We start from the raw sequence: 16577 nt of genomic DNA, 5'->3' as shown, positions 1-16577 counted from the left end.
TCCTAATCCCTTCAGTCACTAATACCTCCTCTTCACTATTTTGCTTTTGTATTTTTTCATGTATTAATTTTGTATTTATGTTGTATGTATTTACTTGTTACCTCCATTAGAATGTAAACTCAATGAGAGTAGAGATTATTTCATTTACCACAGTACTTGGCACTAGTAAGAGCTTAATAAATACTTGATTCATTAGAAATCTACTCATGAATGACTTTAAAATTATGTCACCTTCAACTCAGATTTCTTCTGTGTATATGTGGTAAAGTCCATCTGCTCCTCCCAGCTGCCATTGTCACTTGTCATACAGATGTTGTGGAATATACAAGGGGCCTGGTTTCTTTGTCATCACCGACAAGATTAGATCACTTAGAAAAATGCTGGTGAATCTGTTCTGTTTTCCTTGTATTTATCCTTTCAGTTTCATGGATAGATGTTCTAAGGATGATCCAGCTTACTGTGTGGTCTCACGTCAGACTCTTTACAAGCTCATTGTCCCCTTAACTACTTTTCAGTGTCTGGCAAAGCAGTGGTGCTTATAATCCATCGTCAATCTATTCCATAATGTTTTTAAATGAGTTTTATTCTGAAACAGTGTAGTCTCTCATTTCCATTTGTTTAGCAAGATTAAGTGTTTATTGGCTGCAGTTTCTAAGCTTCTTTGGCCTACTTGTGATGGTGACTATTTGCTTCAGCTACACATGTACTAAAATTGGAATCATACAGAGATTAGAATTTAGTTTCTAAGTAAAAAAGTGGAAACAATAATAGTATACATTTTCAAAAACTGCTAAAGAAAATTGTAGTGACTCCTGATTTTCCATACCTGTGTCTTTTTTGTAGCAACCCAGACCTCCTTTATATTTTTGTCCCTTTTTCCTGATCACATCTAAGGCCTAGACAGCTAACAGTAAGATTGAGCAGGAAAGAGTCAGAAGATAGAGGCTCTGGAAACATAAAGGTGTGAGTTTGTCTCTATCTGAATTCTAAAACCATATTAGATGGCTCGTTTTGAATGACCTATTGAGTGATATTGTTCTTTGTTAGCATGTCATACTAATTGAAAAATAGACCATATTACTCTAGAATTTTTATTTTTTGTATGAAGGTAAACATGATACTGTATATTTCATAATCTGATATTTCATTTGGGTTTATGATAGAGACAGTCTGAATAGTAAGATGGCCTTGTTCATTTTTGTATCATAACAGTATACGTATAATCTCTTTTTAGGGTGGGAGGATTAATTGGAATCGATTTTTTCCTCACATACGTCAGAGACGGAATGCAAATGCTCGAGATGTTCGACAGTCGGAACAAGAAGTAGCAGCACCTCCTCTTGAGGTTTCTGAGGAGCAGGTAATCTTAGACTGAGTGCACCCCGACAGAAGGAAAGTGATTTTCAGTACCTGAAAGTAAAATGTGGGGATCTTGGTCAAATATTTTTTTTTTTAAGCATCAGCCCTGAGCATTGCAGTTTGAACTTCTATTATGTGCCAGCAAGTTTGAGAAAAGCTTGATAAATTTTGAAATGTGTTTGGCTGAAAAAATAGTCCACAACTATTGTAAACCATTATCACCATTAATATTTTGATATTCCCTTCTCTGGGTGGTGTTTGATAGTCACTGTGTAGAGTAAGCACAAGGAACTTTTACCTATATTTCTGTGTCCATCACACCCCCAATTCAGATACTTCCAAGTAAACCTTAGTTGAGGAACCCAGCCTTTGAAACAATTTTGTGATACCTCGAGCAGATTTTTGACATCTTAACTAGAACCAGAAGGTATATCTCATGAAGGTGTCCAGCTCAGATGAAGGCAGGTTGACTTAGAAAACCACAAATTAACATTATCTGTGTTGTATTGTATTTTGATTTAATCCGGTTTGGGCCATACTCAGGAATTTTGAGGGCTGCAAACAGTAAATTTGTCATCTCTGTCCTATTCTGTCATTGCCAGCATCCTTGGTTGCTTCTAGACTAGACTGTAAAAATTGCTGGAAAAAGAAACTGCTTTCTCTAATTCAGTAAGCTTTTATTATGTACTTCATATAGTTCAGGGACTAGGCTAGGGATAGTAAAACAAAAATCTCTCTTGGGATCTTAGCTTCTGCTTAGCCACAGAGTAATTTCAGAGGGATGAGAGCATAAGCAACTGAAGAGATAGAAAGGGCCTGCTTAAGAAGTTGAGCTTCCTTGAAGTCAGTCCTAAGGAGAATTGGCATTCCGAAAGTCAGAAAGGCAGCCTGTCCAAAAGAAAAAGGCAAGATGTTGTGCACAGTCCATCACAAACAAATCAGTTTGGCTGGAACATAGTACTCAGAATGTGGAAACAATCTGGAAATATTAATTAATAATAAATGCTAGACATTTTGCTTGACTGTATATTTAGTATAAGGGTTTTGATTTTCTTCTTGTTGTTTTTCCCTCCTGTGAGAGGCAAGGGGTGGAAAGGGACAGGAATAAAAGAAGACATTTAAGATTATAACCCTTGCCTTTTATGTTAAATGAAAGCATTAGACAAGATAGGGAAATAATAGGGAACCAGTGAAACTTCTTGAGTAGGGGAGTGACATGGTCTGACCTGTCCTTTAAGACTATCAGTTTGGTAACTGTGAGTATGACACAGATTGGAGAGAAAAGAGACTGGAGGTGGGGTCACAAGTTAGGGGGTTATTGCAGTTGTCCAGACAAAAGGTGATGAGGGCCTGGACTAGGATATTTGTGGTACGAGTAGAGAAAAGGGGACAAATGTAAGAAATATTGAGGAGTTGTAAACAAGGGGGCAAGGGAGAGTTAAGAGACACCAGTGACTCCTAGGTCATAAAACTAGGTGACTAGAAGGATGATTGTACTCTCAACAAGAAATAAGGAAGTTAAGAGGAAGGGTGGGTACAGGGGGAAAGATAATTATCTTTTAGACATGTTGATCTCAGGATGTTAGTAGGACACCCAGCTAGAAACAGCCAAGAAGTAGTTGATGAGGCAGAACTAAAAGTCAGGAGAGGGATGATGGCCAAGTATGTAAGTTTGGGAGTCATCTGCTTAGAGATGATGTTTGAAACCATGGGAGCTGATGAGATTACCAAGAATGAGCACAGAGAGAAAAGAGAAGCAGGGCCAACACAGAGACCTAAATTATATCTGTTCATAGAAGCAGGACCTGTTTGATGATCCAACAAAGGAAATTTAAGGACAAGTCATACGGGTGGGAGGAGAATGAGGAGAAAGTGGTCACCAGAACCCGGGGAAGGGAAGAATGACCACCCAGAAGGAGGGGGTAGTCATCAATTTTACATTTCTTTGAGAGGTCTAGAAGAATAAAAAGGCACAAAAAGTCAGATGCAACTAAACAACAGAATAGGAAAATCACAAGGGGTGGAGAAGTGAATGAGGAGTGAGAAAGTTGTGGCACAAAGTGTGGAACCTGTGAGAAGGAGATGTAAGAAAGGGTGGTAGAGTTCAAGGAGATTTATTTAAGGATGGGCATGTTTATAAGTATCAGGAAAGGAGCCAGTGGATAAGAGTTAGAACAATGAAGATAAGGAAGGAGAAAGGGACTGATTGAAGGTTCACAGGAGAAGGTAGCAGGTGGAAGGTCTGAATATGTCTACTCTGCCTTGTGTCCCAGCGTATTTTACCAGGATGGAATCATGAGAGATGGACCCAGTCCTGGAGAGGGTGGCCAGGGAGCCAACATCCATGGTTGCAAAAAGATAGAAGGAATGTGGAAGGGAAAAAGTGAAACACAAAGAAAAGCTTGTTAACATGGGAAGGCAGGTTAGGAATGAAGTGAATAGGAGTGAGAAAAGGGATAATGGTTGCTAGGGAAAGCAACTTTTGACTCTGAACCAGTAAGAGAATTTTTGCTGATACAGTTTCCTCACACTTTCTAATCTTCTTGCTCCCCAGCCCTGTCCCAGGTTGAGCTCTGGTCTTAGGTTAGTCCAGGGAGCTTGGCTGTATGGGACTGGTCTGGAGGACCAAGGTTGTAGCTTATCCAAACTTCATTTTTTGGTGTAATTTCTCCATCCCCTATAAATGTATCCAGAATTATAATGTTAGAGCTGAGGCCAGTTGTGCTCTTTTCTCATTACAATGTGTTTATTTTCTATATGTCTGTATTTGCTTATTTATGAAAGTGTTGTATGCCATTCTTACCCTCTTCCCAATACAAGTACCTTGAGGGTGAAGTCTGAGAGGGAAAACCTTATTTTAAATTTTCGTGATTGATTGATTGTTTACTTTTTCTGCAAGGATAATCTTGCCCAAGACCTCAGCTATTGGTTTGATTGGGGGCAGGAGAGTAGTCTACTAATTTTAACCAGTAAGTCTTCCTCATTCCCATACTTTATTATTCTACATCTCAGGCAATCATTTCAATCACTCAGAAGCATTAGTAAAAAGATTATGGGATCTTGGGTAAATTTTTCCTCTGTATGAAGAAACTCCTAGACCCAGAGAACACACATAAGTCATATGAACAGACTACTTGGTTTGGGGGTGTTTCCCAATGGAAACTCTCTACAGTTGCAAAGCTTTCAGTGGTAGAAATAAAGGTGCCCTTGAGAGGAAAAAATGTGGCACAGTAGGCAGCCACAGGGCAAGAAGAAAATGAGTTCCATTATATCACCGCTTGTTTGACATATAAACTATGACTCATATTCTTCATAGGAGCCGTTACAGAGATGACACACTTTAAAGGGTGAGAGAGTTTTTGGTTTTGTCACTTTTCTTAACGTGTCCAAAACTGACACCATTTTCTGTGCATACTGTATACATCCATGTATATGTTTGGACCTATTGAGGATTACAAGGTTGTTTTTTGACACTTTTCTTCATCCTGTAAGAAAAGCAAACCCTATGATGAGCTGGTCATTGTAAATATACATTGATAGTGATTATGAGGCCTGTTGTGAAAAGAAGAAAACAAGTGAGAAAAGCAGTTTTAATCAAAACTTTCCTTTTAAAAGACTGTTCTTTACTGATCTGTTTTTAAGGTAAAAGTTAAAATGTGATTGAACTAATAAGCCATAAATCCACAGAACCCCAGAGCTTAAAAGAACCTCAGAAGTCATTGAATCCACATCCTGAATTCCCTGTACAACACACCTGTAAAGTAGTTATTCAGCAGCAGCCCATTCCATTTTTAGGCAATTCTTATTATTAGAAAGTTCTTCCTTTTATTGAGCTAAAGTCTGTCTATCTCTGTCTTGTGTTCTAGAACCACACACCATAAGTATACTCCTTCAGCATACTGGAAGATAGTGATTCTATTCCCTCAGTGTAATTTCATATGCCTTCATCAGCTTGATCCTCCTGCATGTATTTCAGTTTATCAATATTCAGTCACTGAAATGAGAGTTCTCTCCAGTGATGCAAATTGCAATTTATCCTTACAGTCTCCTGACATTGTGAGAATACTAATGGAGAGCTCCAACTTTTAACCATCATCATTCCTTGTCTTTGCCACATGACGTCTTCTCTTCCTGTTACTCATCTATTAATGACATCTTCTATGGCTGTTCATCTTTGAAGTTCATCGCTAGTTATATATTGCAGCCTGCTCTCACCCAGCATGAGCCTTTCTGTTGCCCACTGTGTCATATTCATTTTCAACTGTGACCTATTATAAAGCAACAGCAGCAAAATGTTGAGTCTTTAAAAGATGAACCTTTGTTTTCATTTGAAAATTTGGGTCACTAGAGGATCTTTGTTATTCCAGAAGGCAGTCCAATTTGCTGTCCTTCTCTTGTTCATCTTGGGGCCCAACTCTTTGGCCATCTGTACTGAATCTGTCTACGTATTTTTGGATGAGCTCTGTAATTTGTTCACATGAATGTCATAACCAGGGCAATAGACATTCTTCATCCACTTGATCTTTCCTGTGTGCATAATCAGACCAAATTCTTTGGGGTGTTTATGGCTTTTTTCTGCAAGAGATCTGTGATATTCCAGAGTTGGATGCAATCAGCACAATGGAATCCACAAACTTCTGGAAAACTTTGCTATCTGCAAAGAATCCTTCTTCACCTTCTTCACCTTCAGACTCTGTGCTGGGTCTCCTCCTTCACGTTGACAGACAGTTTTGTCAAGGATATATCTGCCTAATTTGTGCCTTGCCTGGTGTTTATGCTCATTGACTAGGTCAGTAAACAGTATTATTTCCACAATCTCCCTCATATAGCCTGTACTCTCCTCTAACATTGTTACCACCTGCTGCACGCCCTTGTCACTTCACACTTGGACTGCTGCAGTTGCCCTCTGGTTGATCTCCCTGCCTCAAATGTGACCCCATTCCAGTCTGTCCTTCATTCAGAAATCAAGGTGATCTTCCTAAAGCCCAAGTCTGACCATGCCATTCTCCTATTCAGTAAATTCCAGAGGCTTCCTATTATTAGAAGATCCAAAGATCAAATATAAAATCCTCTGTTTGACCCTTCATAATCTGGCCCCTTCCTACCTATTCGATCTTTTCACACCTTCCTCCTCTCCGTATCATATAAGATACTTCACCCCCCACCTGGGCCTTTTCATTGGCTGTCTCACAGACTTACAATTCTGTCTCTTGTTTCTGCCTCCTGACTTCCCTCATTACCTTCAAATCTCAACTCAAACCCCTTCAACTTCAGTCTTCTGCAGGGAATCTCACCTACCCCCCCTAAATGCTCCTACCTTCCTCTGAAGTTATCTCCAGTGTGTCTTGTATCTCTCGTAGCTGCTTGCTTGTCGTCTCCTCCATTAGATTGTAAGCTCCTTGAGGACAGGCATTGTTTTTGTCTTCTTTTTGTGTCCTTACTGCTTAGCACAGTGCCTGGTTCATAATCAGCATTAAATAAGTGCTTAATGACTTGACTTTATTTCCACTGTTATTCCTTTCAAGGAATCTTGAATGATTTTGAAATATGAATGAGACAGTGTGTAGGAAAGTCATTTAAGGAAACATCTTTCATAACCAACAGCGAGCACAATAGGACTTTGTATTCTCTGCATCACTCATTTAAGAAATGGCAAAGATCTGTCCAAAATGTCTACGTCTGACTATTTTTAGGAAAGCTTGCTTGTTGTCTAATATTAATTCATTAATAAATTAATTGATTAAGGAACTCTTGTAACAGTAGTTGTTAATGTTTCTCATCTACTTTTTTGTATTAAGAAACCCCTAGTTGTTTGGGGTATTTTTGCCTTTGGCATCTTTTCATGCCAGCCTACTCATGCTTGTGTCTCCTCCAACACAGATTTCATTTATATATATTTCATCCTGTATAACTTTTCTTGAGTATCTCTTCTCCCTCCCTATAAGCACATCTGGTACTATAATGTTAGAATCCAAAGAAAATAATAGCTTCATGTCCTCGATGTCAGTGCTTTACAGATCTGTTCGATTTTTCTTCTCTTTGTTGTCCTCTTTCCACTGCTGTCCTTAAATACCATTTGCTTAGGATGGCTTTGCTTAGATGGGTGTCAAACTATTTAAACTGTTTTTATCTTTCACTGCTTCACTATACTTTATGAAATGATACTGTACATAATTGTCCATTATCCTTCTTCATAAGATTTTATCATTGTTTATATTAGAAACTTGTGTTGCCCTTAGAACCTTTCTCCATTTGGCAAAAAAAAGCTTAGATATTTGCTGTTCAAGGAACTTTCTAGGTTCTTCTAATTGTTTTCTTCTAAAAATAAATTTCTTTCTAAACTGTATGTTATTATAAGTAATGCCAAAGTAATTTCTGGTGTCCATTCCCCATTTTTTAACTGAGTTACTTTAAATAGTTTGGAATTAAGTTGTTTCAATTATGCATGGCATCCTTTTTCTCATTATTATTCTTCTACTTTAGTTTTGCTAATTTTGAGCTTTGCCCTGGTCTGACCATCCATAGATAGCTAAACAGTCTTTGATTCAGAGATAACTCCCACATTGATAACAAGTCTTTTCCTGTCTGTTAAAATATAATCTTTCTCATTTTTTGTAAAGGTGCTTGCCATATCCAACACCTACCAGTATATAAGTAAAACATCTCTTTGAGGATGGTCTATGTATTTCTAGGCCTTTTGATTGCGATCAAATTACAAACCTTCTTGAGTAGTTTACTCTCAAGATCTCAGTTTGATCAGAATGGATCCTTGCAGGAAAGACATGTACAGAAAATTACTTCTCACATTCCACCTTACCTACTGTGGAATCTTTCTGAATCTGTGCCTATGAGGCCAGATTATGCTACCATGTAAACAGTACAGTTTGTGGAGCAGATCCAAAGAGGCTTCAGGGTCAGAATCTCCAGCAGCAGCGCAGGTCCCTCATCCCACAGGTGCCAAAAGTCAGTGAGAGGGTCTCTTTGGCTGTCTGAGAGGGGAGCGGGGTGTGCTCATGACTCAGGCCCCCTCAGGAGGCAGCAGCGGACAAGGGCTCCCAAAGCAGGCAGGAGCCTGGATCCATTATTGAAGGTTTCCCGTAAACCCCCAAGGGAACTAAGCCCTGTGTGGCGGCCCTGCCCCCACCTGAGCAGCTGAACTTAATCTCACACTGAATAGCAGCCCCATCCCTGCCAAAAGCCCCAGAGGCTTGGGAGCAGCATTTGAATCTCAGCCCCCTGGCTGGGTGGAACTGGAGGTGAGGTGGGGGTGGAGAGGAAACTCAGAAGTCAAGTAACTGGCTGGGAAGATGGCCACAAAAGGGAAAAAAATAAGACCATAGAAGGTTACTTTCTTGGGGAACAGGTGTCTCCCCCCATCCTTTCGGATGAGGAAGAACATGGCATACTGTCAGAGGAAGTCAAGGGCCCTACCTCCAAAGGGGACTTAAACTTGGCTCAGGCAATAAAAGACCCTAAAAAACAAGTTAGCAGCTTACTAAAGGAAAACCAAAAAAATGCTGAGGAAAATAACAGCTTTAAAAAGAGGCTGACTAAATTGGAAAAAGAGGTCCAAAAAGCTAACAAGGAGAAGGAGGTTTTAAAAAGCAGAATTAGCCAAATGGAGGAGAAGGTTCAAAAGCTCACTGAACAAAATAATTCCTTGAAAGAGACAATTGAGTCCAGGTAAACGAATGACTATGAGATAAACCAAGAAGTCAGTAAACAAAACCAAAAATTTGAAAAAAAATAGAAGATAAGGTGAAACAACTCATTGGAAAAACAACTGACCTGGAAAATAGATCCAGGACAAATAGTTTTAAAATTATTGGACTACCTGAAAGCTATGATCAAAAAAAGAGCCTCGACATTATCTTCCATGAAATTATCAAGGAAAACTTCCCTGATGTTATAGAATCAGAGGGCAAAATGGATATTGAAAGAATTCATCAGTCACCTCCTGAAAGAAACCTGAACAGAGAAACTCCTAGGAATATTGTGGCCAAATTCCAGAGTTCCCAGATCAAGGAGAAAATACTGCAAGCAGCTAGAAGGAGACAATTTAAGTACTGTGGAAATACAATCAGGATAACACAGAATCTGGCAGCTTCAACATTAAGTGATCGAAGGGCTTGGAGTGGGATATTTCAGAAGTTAAAGGAACTGGAACTGAAACCAAGAATCACCTACCCAGCAAATCTGAATATAATACTTCAAGGGAAAAAATGGTCATTCAGTGATATAGATGACTTTCAAGATTTCATGTTGAAGAAAAGACCAGATCTGTATTTAAAAATTTGACTTCCCAAGACAAGAATCAAGCGAAGCATGAAAAGGTAAACACAAAAGAAAAATCATAAAAGACTCTCTAAAGCTGAACTGTTTATATTACTACATGGAAAGAAAATATTTTTAACTCTTGAATCTTTTCTCAGTATTTGGGTAGTAGGAGAGATTGTACATACACACACACATACACATAGAGAGTACAAGGTGTGTTATATCAGAGGAGGTGATACACACACACACACACACACACACACACACACACTCACAAGAATAAAATAAAATAAAAATTAAGGGGTAAAGGAGGAAAATTCCAGGAAGAAAAAGGGAGTAATGGAATAGGGCAGGCTATAACTCATAAAAGAGTTAAGAAAAATCTTATTCCGTGGAGGAGATAAGGGAGAAGGGGGAGGGGGAATAAAGCTACTCTCCCCATGTGTGGCTGAAGGAGGGAATAACATGCTCACTAAATTTGATATGAAAATTTATATACACCACAGGAAAGTAGACAAGTGGAGCAAGGGGAATGTTAGAAGGGAGGGCAAATGGAAGAAGGAAGTCACTTAGAAATAAGAAATAAACACTTTCAAGAAGGGACAAGGTCAATTGTAGGGAGGGAAAAATAAGGGGGGATAGGGTAGGTCAGAGGTCAATATAATTAGTATTACACAACATGATTACTATGAAAGTCTTTTGCAAAACAATACATATTATTCTGTATGGGGGGGGGAGAAATGTTGGAATTCAAAGTATTAGAAACGAATGTTGAGAATTTTTATTGCATATAATCAAGAAATAAGAACTACAGGGATAGGGGTATGGAAATTCATCTTGCCCTGCAAGAAGAGAGAGAAGATGGGGATAGGAGAGGGGTGGTGTGTGTTGGAGGGGAGGGTACATTGAGGGAAGGAGTAATCAGAATGCAGAGTTTTAGGAAGTGGGGGGAGGGGAGTGATGGAGAGAAAAATTAGACATGTTACAAAGTGAGGTAAAAGCAAAGTGAAATAGTATTAAAACAATAGAGTGAATTAATTACTGAGAATAAATCAGTGACATCTTTAGTTTGGAGAAAAGAGTTTCAGTCTAAATTTCCAAGAGGAAGGTAACCTCGGGTAAAATTTGGCATTGATGGAAAAGTCAAGGTTTTAATGGTAAACTAGATTTTATGATTGCCATTTAATCAGGAACTAGAACATGTATAGAAAGACATGTAAGCCACTTGCCTCAAAAGATGTTCTTTAGCCAAACTGAAACTATAATCATATTTGAAACCTGGTTATTGGAACTTGCCATTTTTAGATGCTATGGGACTATTGAGTGTCTGTTCTTCTGAGTCTAATTCCAGGTATGGGAAACAAGAAAGGCAATCTGAGCCTCCAATACATGATGCCAGTAAGCTGATGAGATGCTGGTATGAACTGCATAGGTGATCTCAAGGGAAGGGTGGGAGAACAACTGTTCAGCATGGACTAAGGTGGGATTTTCCTGACTCAATTTCCCCACTGACACCTGGCAGACGTTAAGCCTGACTGAATGCAAGTGGATAGTCTAATTCTGCCTGGGGTTGACATAAAATTGGGGAGATATTGTACCCCTGCAATGTCCTTGCAATTTCCTGGTGGCAATTTCCTGTAATCAAAAGGTTTGTAAGCTTAATACCAGATCTATTCAATTATAGATTATGGGTAGAGGAACATCCGAGGGTGTGTAAAATTAAACTATTAGGCATAGACCAACAACATTAAGTTAGGGTTCTTTAATTCCAAGTAATACTGTGGAGACAAGTAGGTCAAGAGCTTGTGAAGTTAGCAACATAAATATTATCTGTGTCTCAGTTGGTTAATGTTTAAAAAAAAAAATTCTTTTGTGGTCCATATTGTAAATGCTTTAAAAAAGATGTATCACCTAACCAAAAGTTTGAATTGCTTTATCTATTATAAACTGTGTTAAAAATAAATTTAAAAGAGGAAAAATAATAGTACAATTTGTTAGCTCTCTCTTTTGAAAATACCAAGCACAGATAGCAAAGCCAAGCAGGAAGCCCTGGGTGGTCTGAAGCAGCAGCAGCACTGTGGATTCTCAAACATATCAGCCTAGAACAGGAATCCAGTGGAACTGAGTGAGAGAGAGAGCAGAACCCCAGGTAACAGCAAAAACCAGTCCTAAGACTACCAGCCCACAGATTAAATGCCTGTAAGTCACCTACTTGAACTTCCAGGAGCCAAGATGGCAGTGATCTGTAAATGCCCTCCCTCTCCCCTTGTTGACCTTGAAAAATCCAGAGAATATTTCCCCAGGAAAAATTCTGGAATAGTGGGATCAGCCAAAGGGGTAAACAGACTCTTAGCCTGTGAGGCTAGAAAAATCACAAAGGAGGGGTCCCTCTTTGCATGGCTGAAGGGGACCAGTGCAGGACTGGAGCTGTCCCAGACAGCTCTACCTCAGTGAACCGGGAGGAGCTCCTGAGCCCCAGTTGGGGTGGAGCCTGTAAACACCAACACCAGGACCTCAGGCATGCCTCAGAAGAGCCAGGGGAATGGGGAAGACACTATCACAGACAGGGTTCACCAACCACTGAGCTCTAGCTTAGGAGAGGAGACTTCTTGTGGGCAGATCACCCCTCCCCTCACACCTCAAGCAACGAGCTCCAGGGTAACTTGGGGAAACTCAAAAAGACTTCACCGGGCCTCTGCTTTGGCACACCAGCCAAATCAGCACCAGGTAAACTGCAGTGTTTTAGCTTCTAGCTGAAAGAACCAGAGGCCATAATACAGAAAGCCTCAAGTTCCAAGCACAAGAACCTTGGGACAGAGCCCCTGGTGCCCCAGAAGCAGAGATCCACTTTAAAAGCCAGGAAAAGGGCAATCATCATGAGCAGGAAGCAAACTAGAAAAGATCATGGAATCTTATTATGAGGACAAGGACCGAAACACAAATACCGAAGAGGTCAGCGTTGAGACTGTACTCCCATCTGAAACTTCAGAAGGGAATATGAACTGGTCTCAAGTCAAAGAGCATTTTTGGAAGAGCTCAAGAAGTATTTTAAAAGCCAAATTAGAAAAATAGAAGAAAAACTGACCAGTGATTTTAAAATTATGAAAAAAGAATTCACTGAAGAGAACAGCTCCTTAGAAAGGAAAATTGGACAAATGGGAAAGGAAGCACAAAACCTAACTGGGAAAACTGGACAGATGGAAAGGGAAGTGCAAAATCTAACTAGAGAAAATAACTCCTTAAAAGAAACAATTGGACAAATGGAAAAGGAGATGCAAAAGTTAACTGAAGAAAATCTATTAAAAATGAGAATTAGGCAAGTACAAGCTAATGACTCTATGAGGAAATCCAGAATCAATCAAGCAATCTAAAGAATAAAAAAGTAGAAGAAAATGTAAAATATTTAATTGGAAAAACAGCTGATCTGGAAAATAGATGCAGGAGAGAAAATCTTAGAATTACTGGCCTACCAAAAAGCTGTGATGAAAAACAGAACCTGAACAATACCTTCCAAGGAATCATCAAGGAAAACTGCCTACAGGTCCTAGATCAATAGGGTAAAATAGTTATTGAAAGAATCCACCAATCACCTCCTGAAAGAGACCCCAAACTGCAAATACCAAGAAATATCATTGCCAAATTCCAGACTGTCAAGTGAAGGAGAAAGTACTGCAAGCAGCCAGAAAGAAACAATTCATATATCAAGGAACTATATATAGTCAGGATCAAACAAGACTTTGTAGCTTCTGCATTAAAAGATCGGAGGGACTGGAATATGATATTCCTTAAGGCAAAGGAGCTGGTACTATAACCAAGGATCAATTACCCAGAAAAATTGAGCATAGTATTTCAGGCAAGGAGATGGACATTCAGTGAAATAAGAGATTTCCAGACCTTCCTGATGAAAAGGCCAGAGCTCAATTGAAAATTCGTTCTGCAAACACAAGTCTAAAGAGAGTCATAAAAAGGTAAACAGGGGGGAAAAACACTTATTATTCAGTATTGGCAAACTGCTTACATCCCTGTAAGGGAAGATGATACTTGTTAATCTTGAGAATTGTATATTTATTATGATTTTTAAAAGAAATATGTATAGGTAGAGGGAGTGGGTATAAATTAAATGATGTGATGATAAAAAATGTGATATAAGGATGCGAAGGGATCATAATGGGAGATGTGAAAGGAAGGAGGCAGAAAAAGGTAAATTACATCACAGGAAGAGACACAAAAACATATTACAGTAGAGGGAAAGAGGGAAGGGAGATGAGCATTGTTTGAGATTTACTCTCATCTGATTTGGTTCAAGGAAGTAACAACCAACTCAGTTAAGTATAGAAATTTAACTAGCTCTATAGGCCGTAGGAGGGGAAAGAAAACACCAAGCACAGCTCTCACATTTCCTGTCATTCTGGTCCAGTAGAATTTACTTTGCAACAGATCCATTTTTTCTTGTGCCAAGTGTCCAAAATTATCAGAGAATTTTCATAACCATAGATTGGAAGATCTTAAATGGCACCAACCAACCCTACATGTGCCACGAAAAGGCAGTTAGTTATCCCAGCTGATTTTAGTAGGTGACACAAAGCACTTGCTCCAGTGGGCTAAAGTAACACTGATACATATGTGAAGTACATTAGCCACATCTTTAAAGGCCTTGTCCCATTGGTCTCTAAGCTAGACCATAAAGTGTAAGATAGAGGTGTCAAACTCACAGGCATACCTGGACAAAACTCCAAGAGCCACCTAAAGCAGATTAAAATGTAATTAGGTAAACCCAGGGGATCTTACAGTGAGGGACGCAGATGGCTTTGGGTTTTGGTTTTTGTCATTTTTTTTTAACTGAATAGTTTTGTTCATGCAAAGCACTGCTTCAGTTGGGATCTTATTAGTTAAATGCCCAAGTCAAAAAGGGAGCTACAGTTTTTTGTAGCTTAATGGTTATGTCAATAAAGTTTACTGAAATCTCTATAATATGTTGAAGTATTAATGAATAGCTGAAATCACTGAGAGTCTTTGCTATGGTGAAACAGTTGTTCACCAATATTCACCCAGAATGCTATTCACCTCAGAGAGAACAACTCTCTGTGTCCATTCTCAAAACATATTGGGAGTCATGGTGGCATAGGTCTGTTTGCCCTTTGAGCATATCCTTAATTATACACAGTGGCCCTCAGAATAAATTTGACACTTGACACTTCATTGCCCATCTCCACAACTGTCCTCCATGCATAGAAAGCTGTATTCCCTCAATTGCTCTCATAATACCTGCATCTGCTCTCTCTCTATCCTATTATATATTCCTCCACCTCCTCCCCCATTAAAATATAAGATCCTGGAGGATCTCTATTTCTCTTTATATACATAGTTGCCTGATATATAGTAAGTACTTAGTAAATGCTTCTTGACCAACTGACATACAGTCCTTCCATTCTATGGCCATTAGAAAGTCATCAAAGCTATCTGTATTCCAAGAAGTCCTGAGCCTTCTGCTGGAGTTCACATCACTGGGGATTCTCAGCAGTAAATTACCTTTCATTTTTTGCCTCTACTCAGCTAAGAAACTAGGAACAGTGGGGCAGCTCGTAGCACCATGTATAGAGCAGTAAACCTGTAGTCAGGAAAACTTTAGATCCATTCTCAGACACTTACTAGCTGTGCTTTCATAAGTCACGTATAAGACACTCTTTGTGTTAGTTCCCTCAACTGTAAAATGGAGATGGTAATAGCCTCTGTCTCCCATACTTGTTGTGATGATAAAATGAGATAATAATTAAAAAGCACGTAGTACAGTGCCTGGCACATAGTGAGCACTGTGTAAAGATTAGCTACTATTATTATCATCATCATTGTTAATATTTTTTAAATATCTATTTAAGTTTTCAACATTCATTTCCACAAAATTTTGAGTTCCAAATTTTCTCCCCATTTGTCCCCTCCCCCCACCCCAAAACACCAAGCATTCTAATTACCCCTATCACCAGTCTGCTCTCCCTTCTAATATCCTTGCCTTCCCTTATCCCCATCTTCTCTTTTGTCCTGTAGGGCAAGAAAAATTTCTATACCCCATTACCTGTATTTCTTATTTCCTAGTTGTATGCAAGATGAGTTCCAACTTTTCTTCTTCCCTCCCTCCCTTCCCACCTTTGGGAAGGCAAGCAATTCAATATAGGCCATATCTGTGTAGTTTTGCAAATGACTTCCAAAATAGTCGTGTTGTGTAAGACTAACTATATTTCCCTCCATCCTATCCTGCCCCCCATTGCTTCTATTCTCTTTTGACCCTGTCCTTCCCCAAGAGTGTTGACTTCTAATTGCTCCCTCCTCCAATTGCCCTCCCCTCCATCATCTCCCCCTACCCTGCTTATCCCCTTCTCTCCCACTTTCCTGTATTGTCAGATAGGTTTTCATATCAATATGAGTGTGCATTTTATTCCTTCCTTTAGTGGAATGTGATTAGAGTAAGCTTCATGTTTTTTTCTCACCTCCCCCCTTTTTCCCTCCACTGAAAAGTCTTTAACTTGCCTCTTATATGAGAGATAGTTTGCCCCATTCCATTTCTCCCTTTCTCCTCCCAATATATTTCTCTCACCCCTTAATTTCATTTTTTTAAGATATGATCCCATCCTATTCAACTCACCCTATGCTCTGTGTGTGTGTGTGTGTATGTGTGTGTGTGTAATCTCACCAACTACCCAGATACTGAATAGTTTCAAGAGATACAAATCTTGTCTTTCCAAGTAGGAATGTAAACAGTTCAACTTTAGTAAGTCCCTTATGACTTCTCTTTGCTGTTTACCTTTTCATGCTTCTCTTCATTCTTGTGTTTGAAAGTCAAATTTTCTTTTCAGCTCTGGTCTTTTCATCAAGAGTGCTTGAAAGTCCTCTATTTCATTGAAAGACCAATTTTTCCCCTGAAGTGTTATACTCAGTTTTGCTGGGTA

At 39.2% G+C, this 16577-nt stretch overlaps 1 protein-coding gene across 1 annotated transcript in view; it reads left to right on the top strand.

Annotated features, from left to right (window-relative positions):
* Positions 1 to 16577, top strand: part of UBAC2 (UBA domain containing 2) — a 270773-nt gene that overhangs the window by 244698 nt on the left and 9498 nt on the right. The window contains exon 8 of the mRNA XM_072622052.1: positions 1235 to 1360. Coding sequence (XP_072478153.1) covers positions 1235 to 1360 — 126 coding nt within the window. The remainder of the gene's footprint in view (positions 1 to 1234; positions 1361 to 16577) is intronic.

This window comes from Notamacropus eugenii, chromosome 6, assembly GCF_028372415.1.
Source record: "Notamacropus eugenii isolate mMacEug1 chromosome 6, mMacEug1.pri_v2, whole genome shotgun sequence".
Lineage (NCBI taxonomy): Eukaryota > Metazoa > Chordata > Mammalia > Diprotodontia > Macropodidae > Notamacropus > Notamacropus eugenii.
Note: the sequence above shows the minus strand (reverse complement) of the source record. Positions and strands in the feature narration are given on the sequence as shown.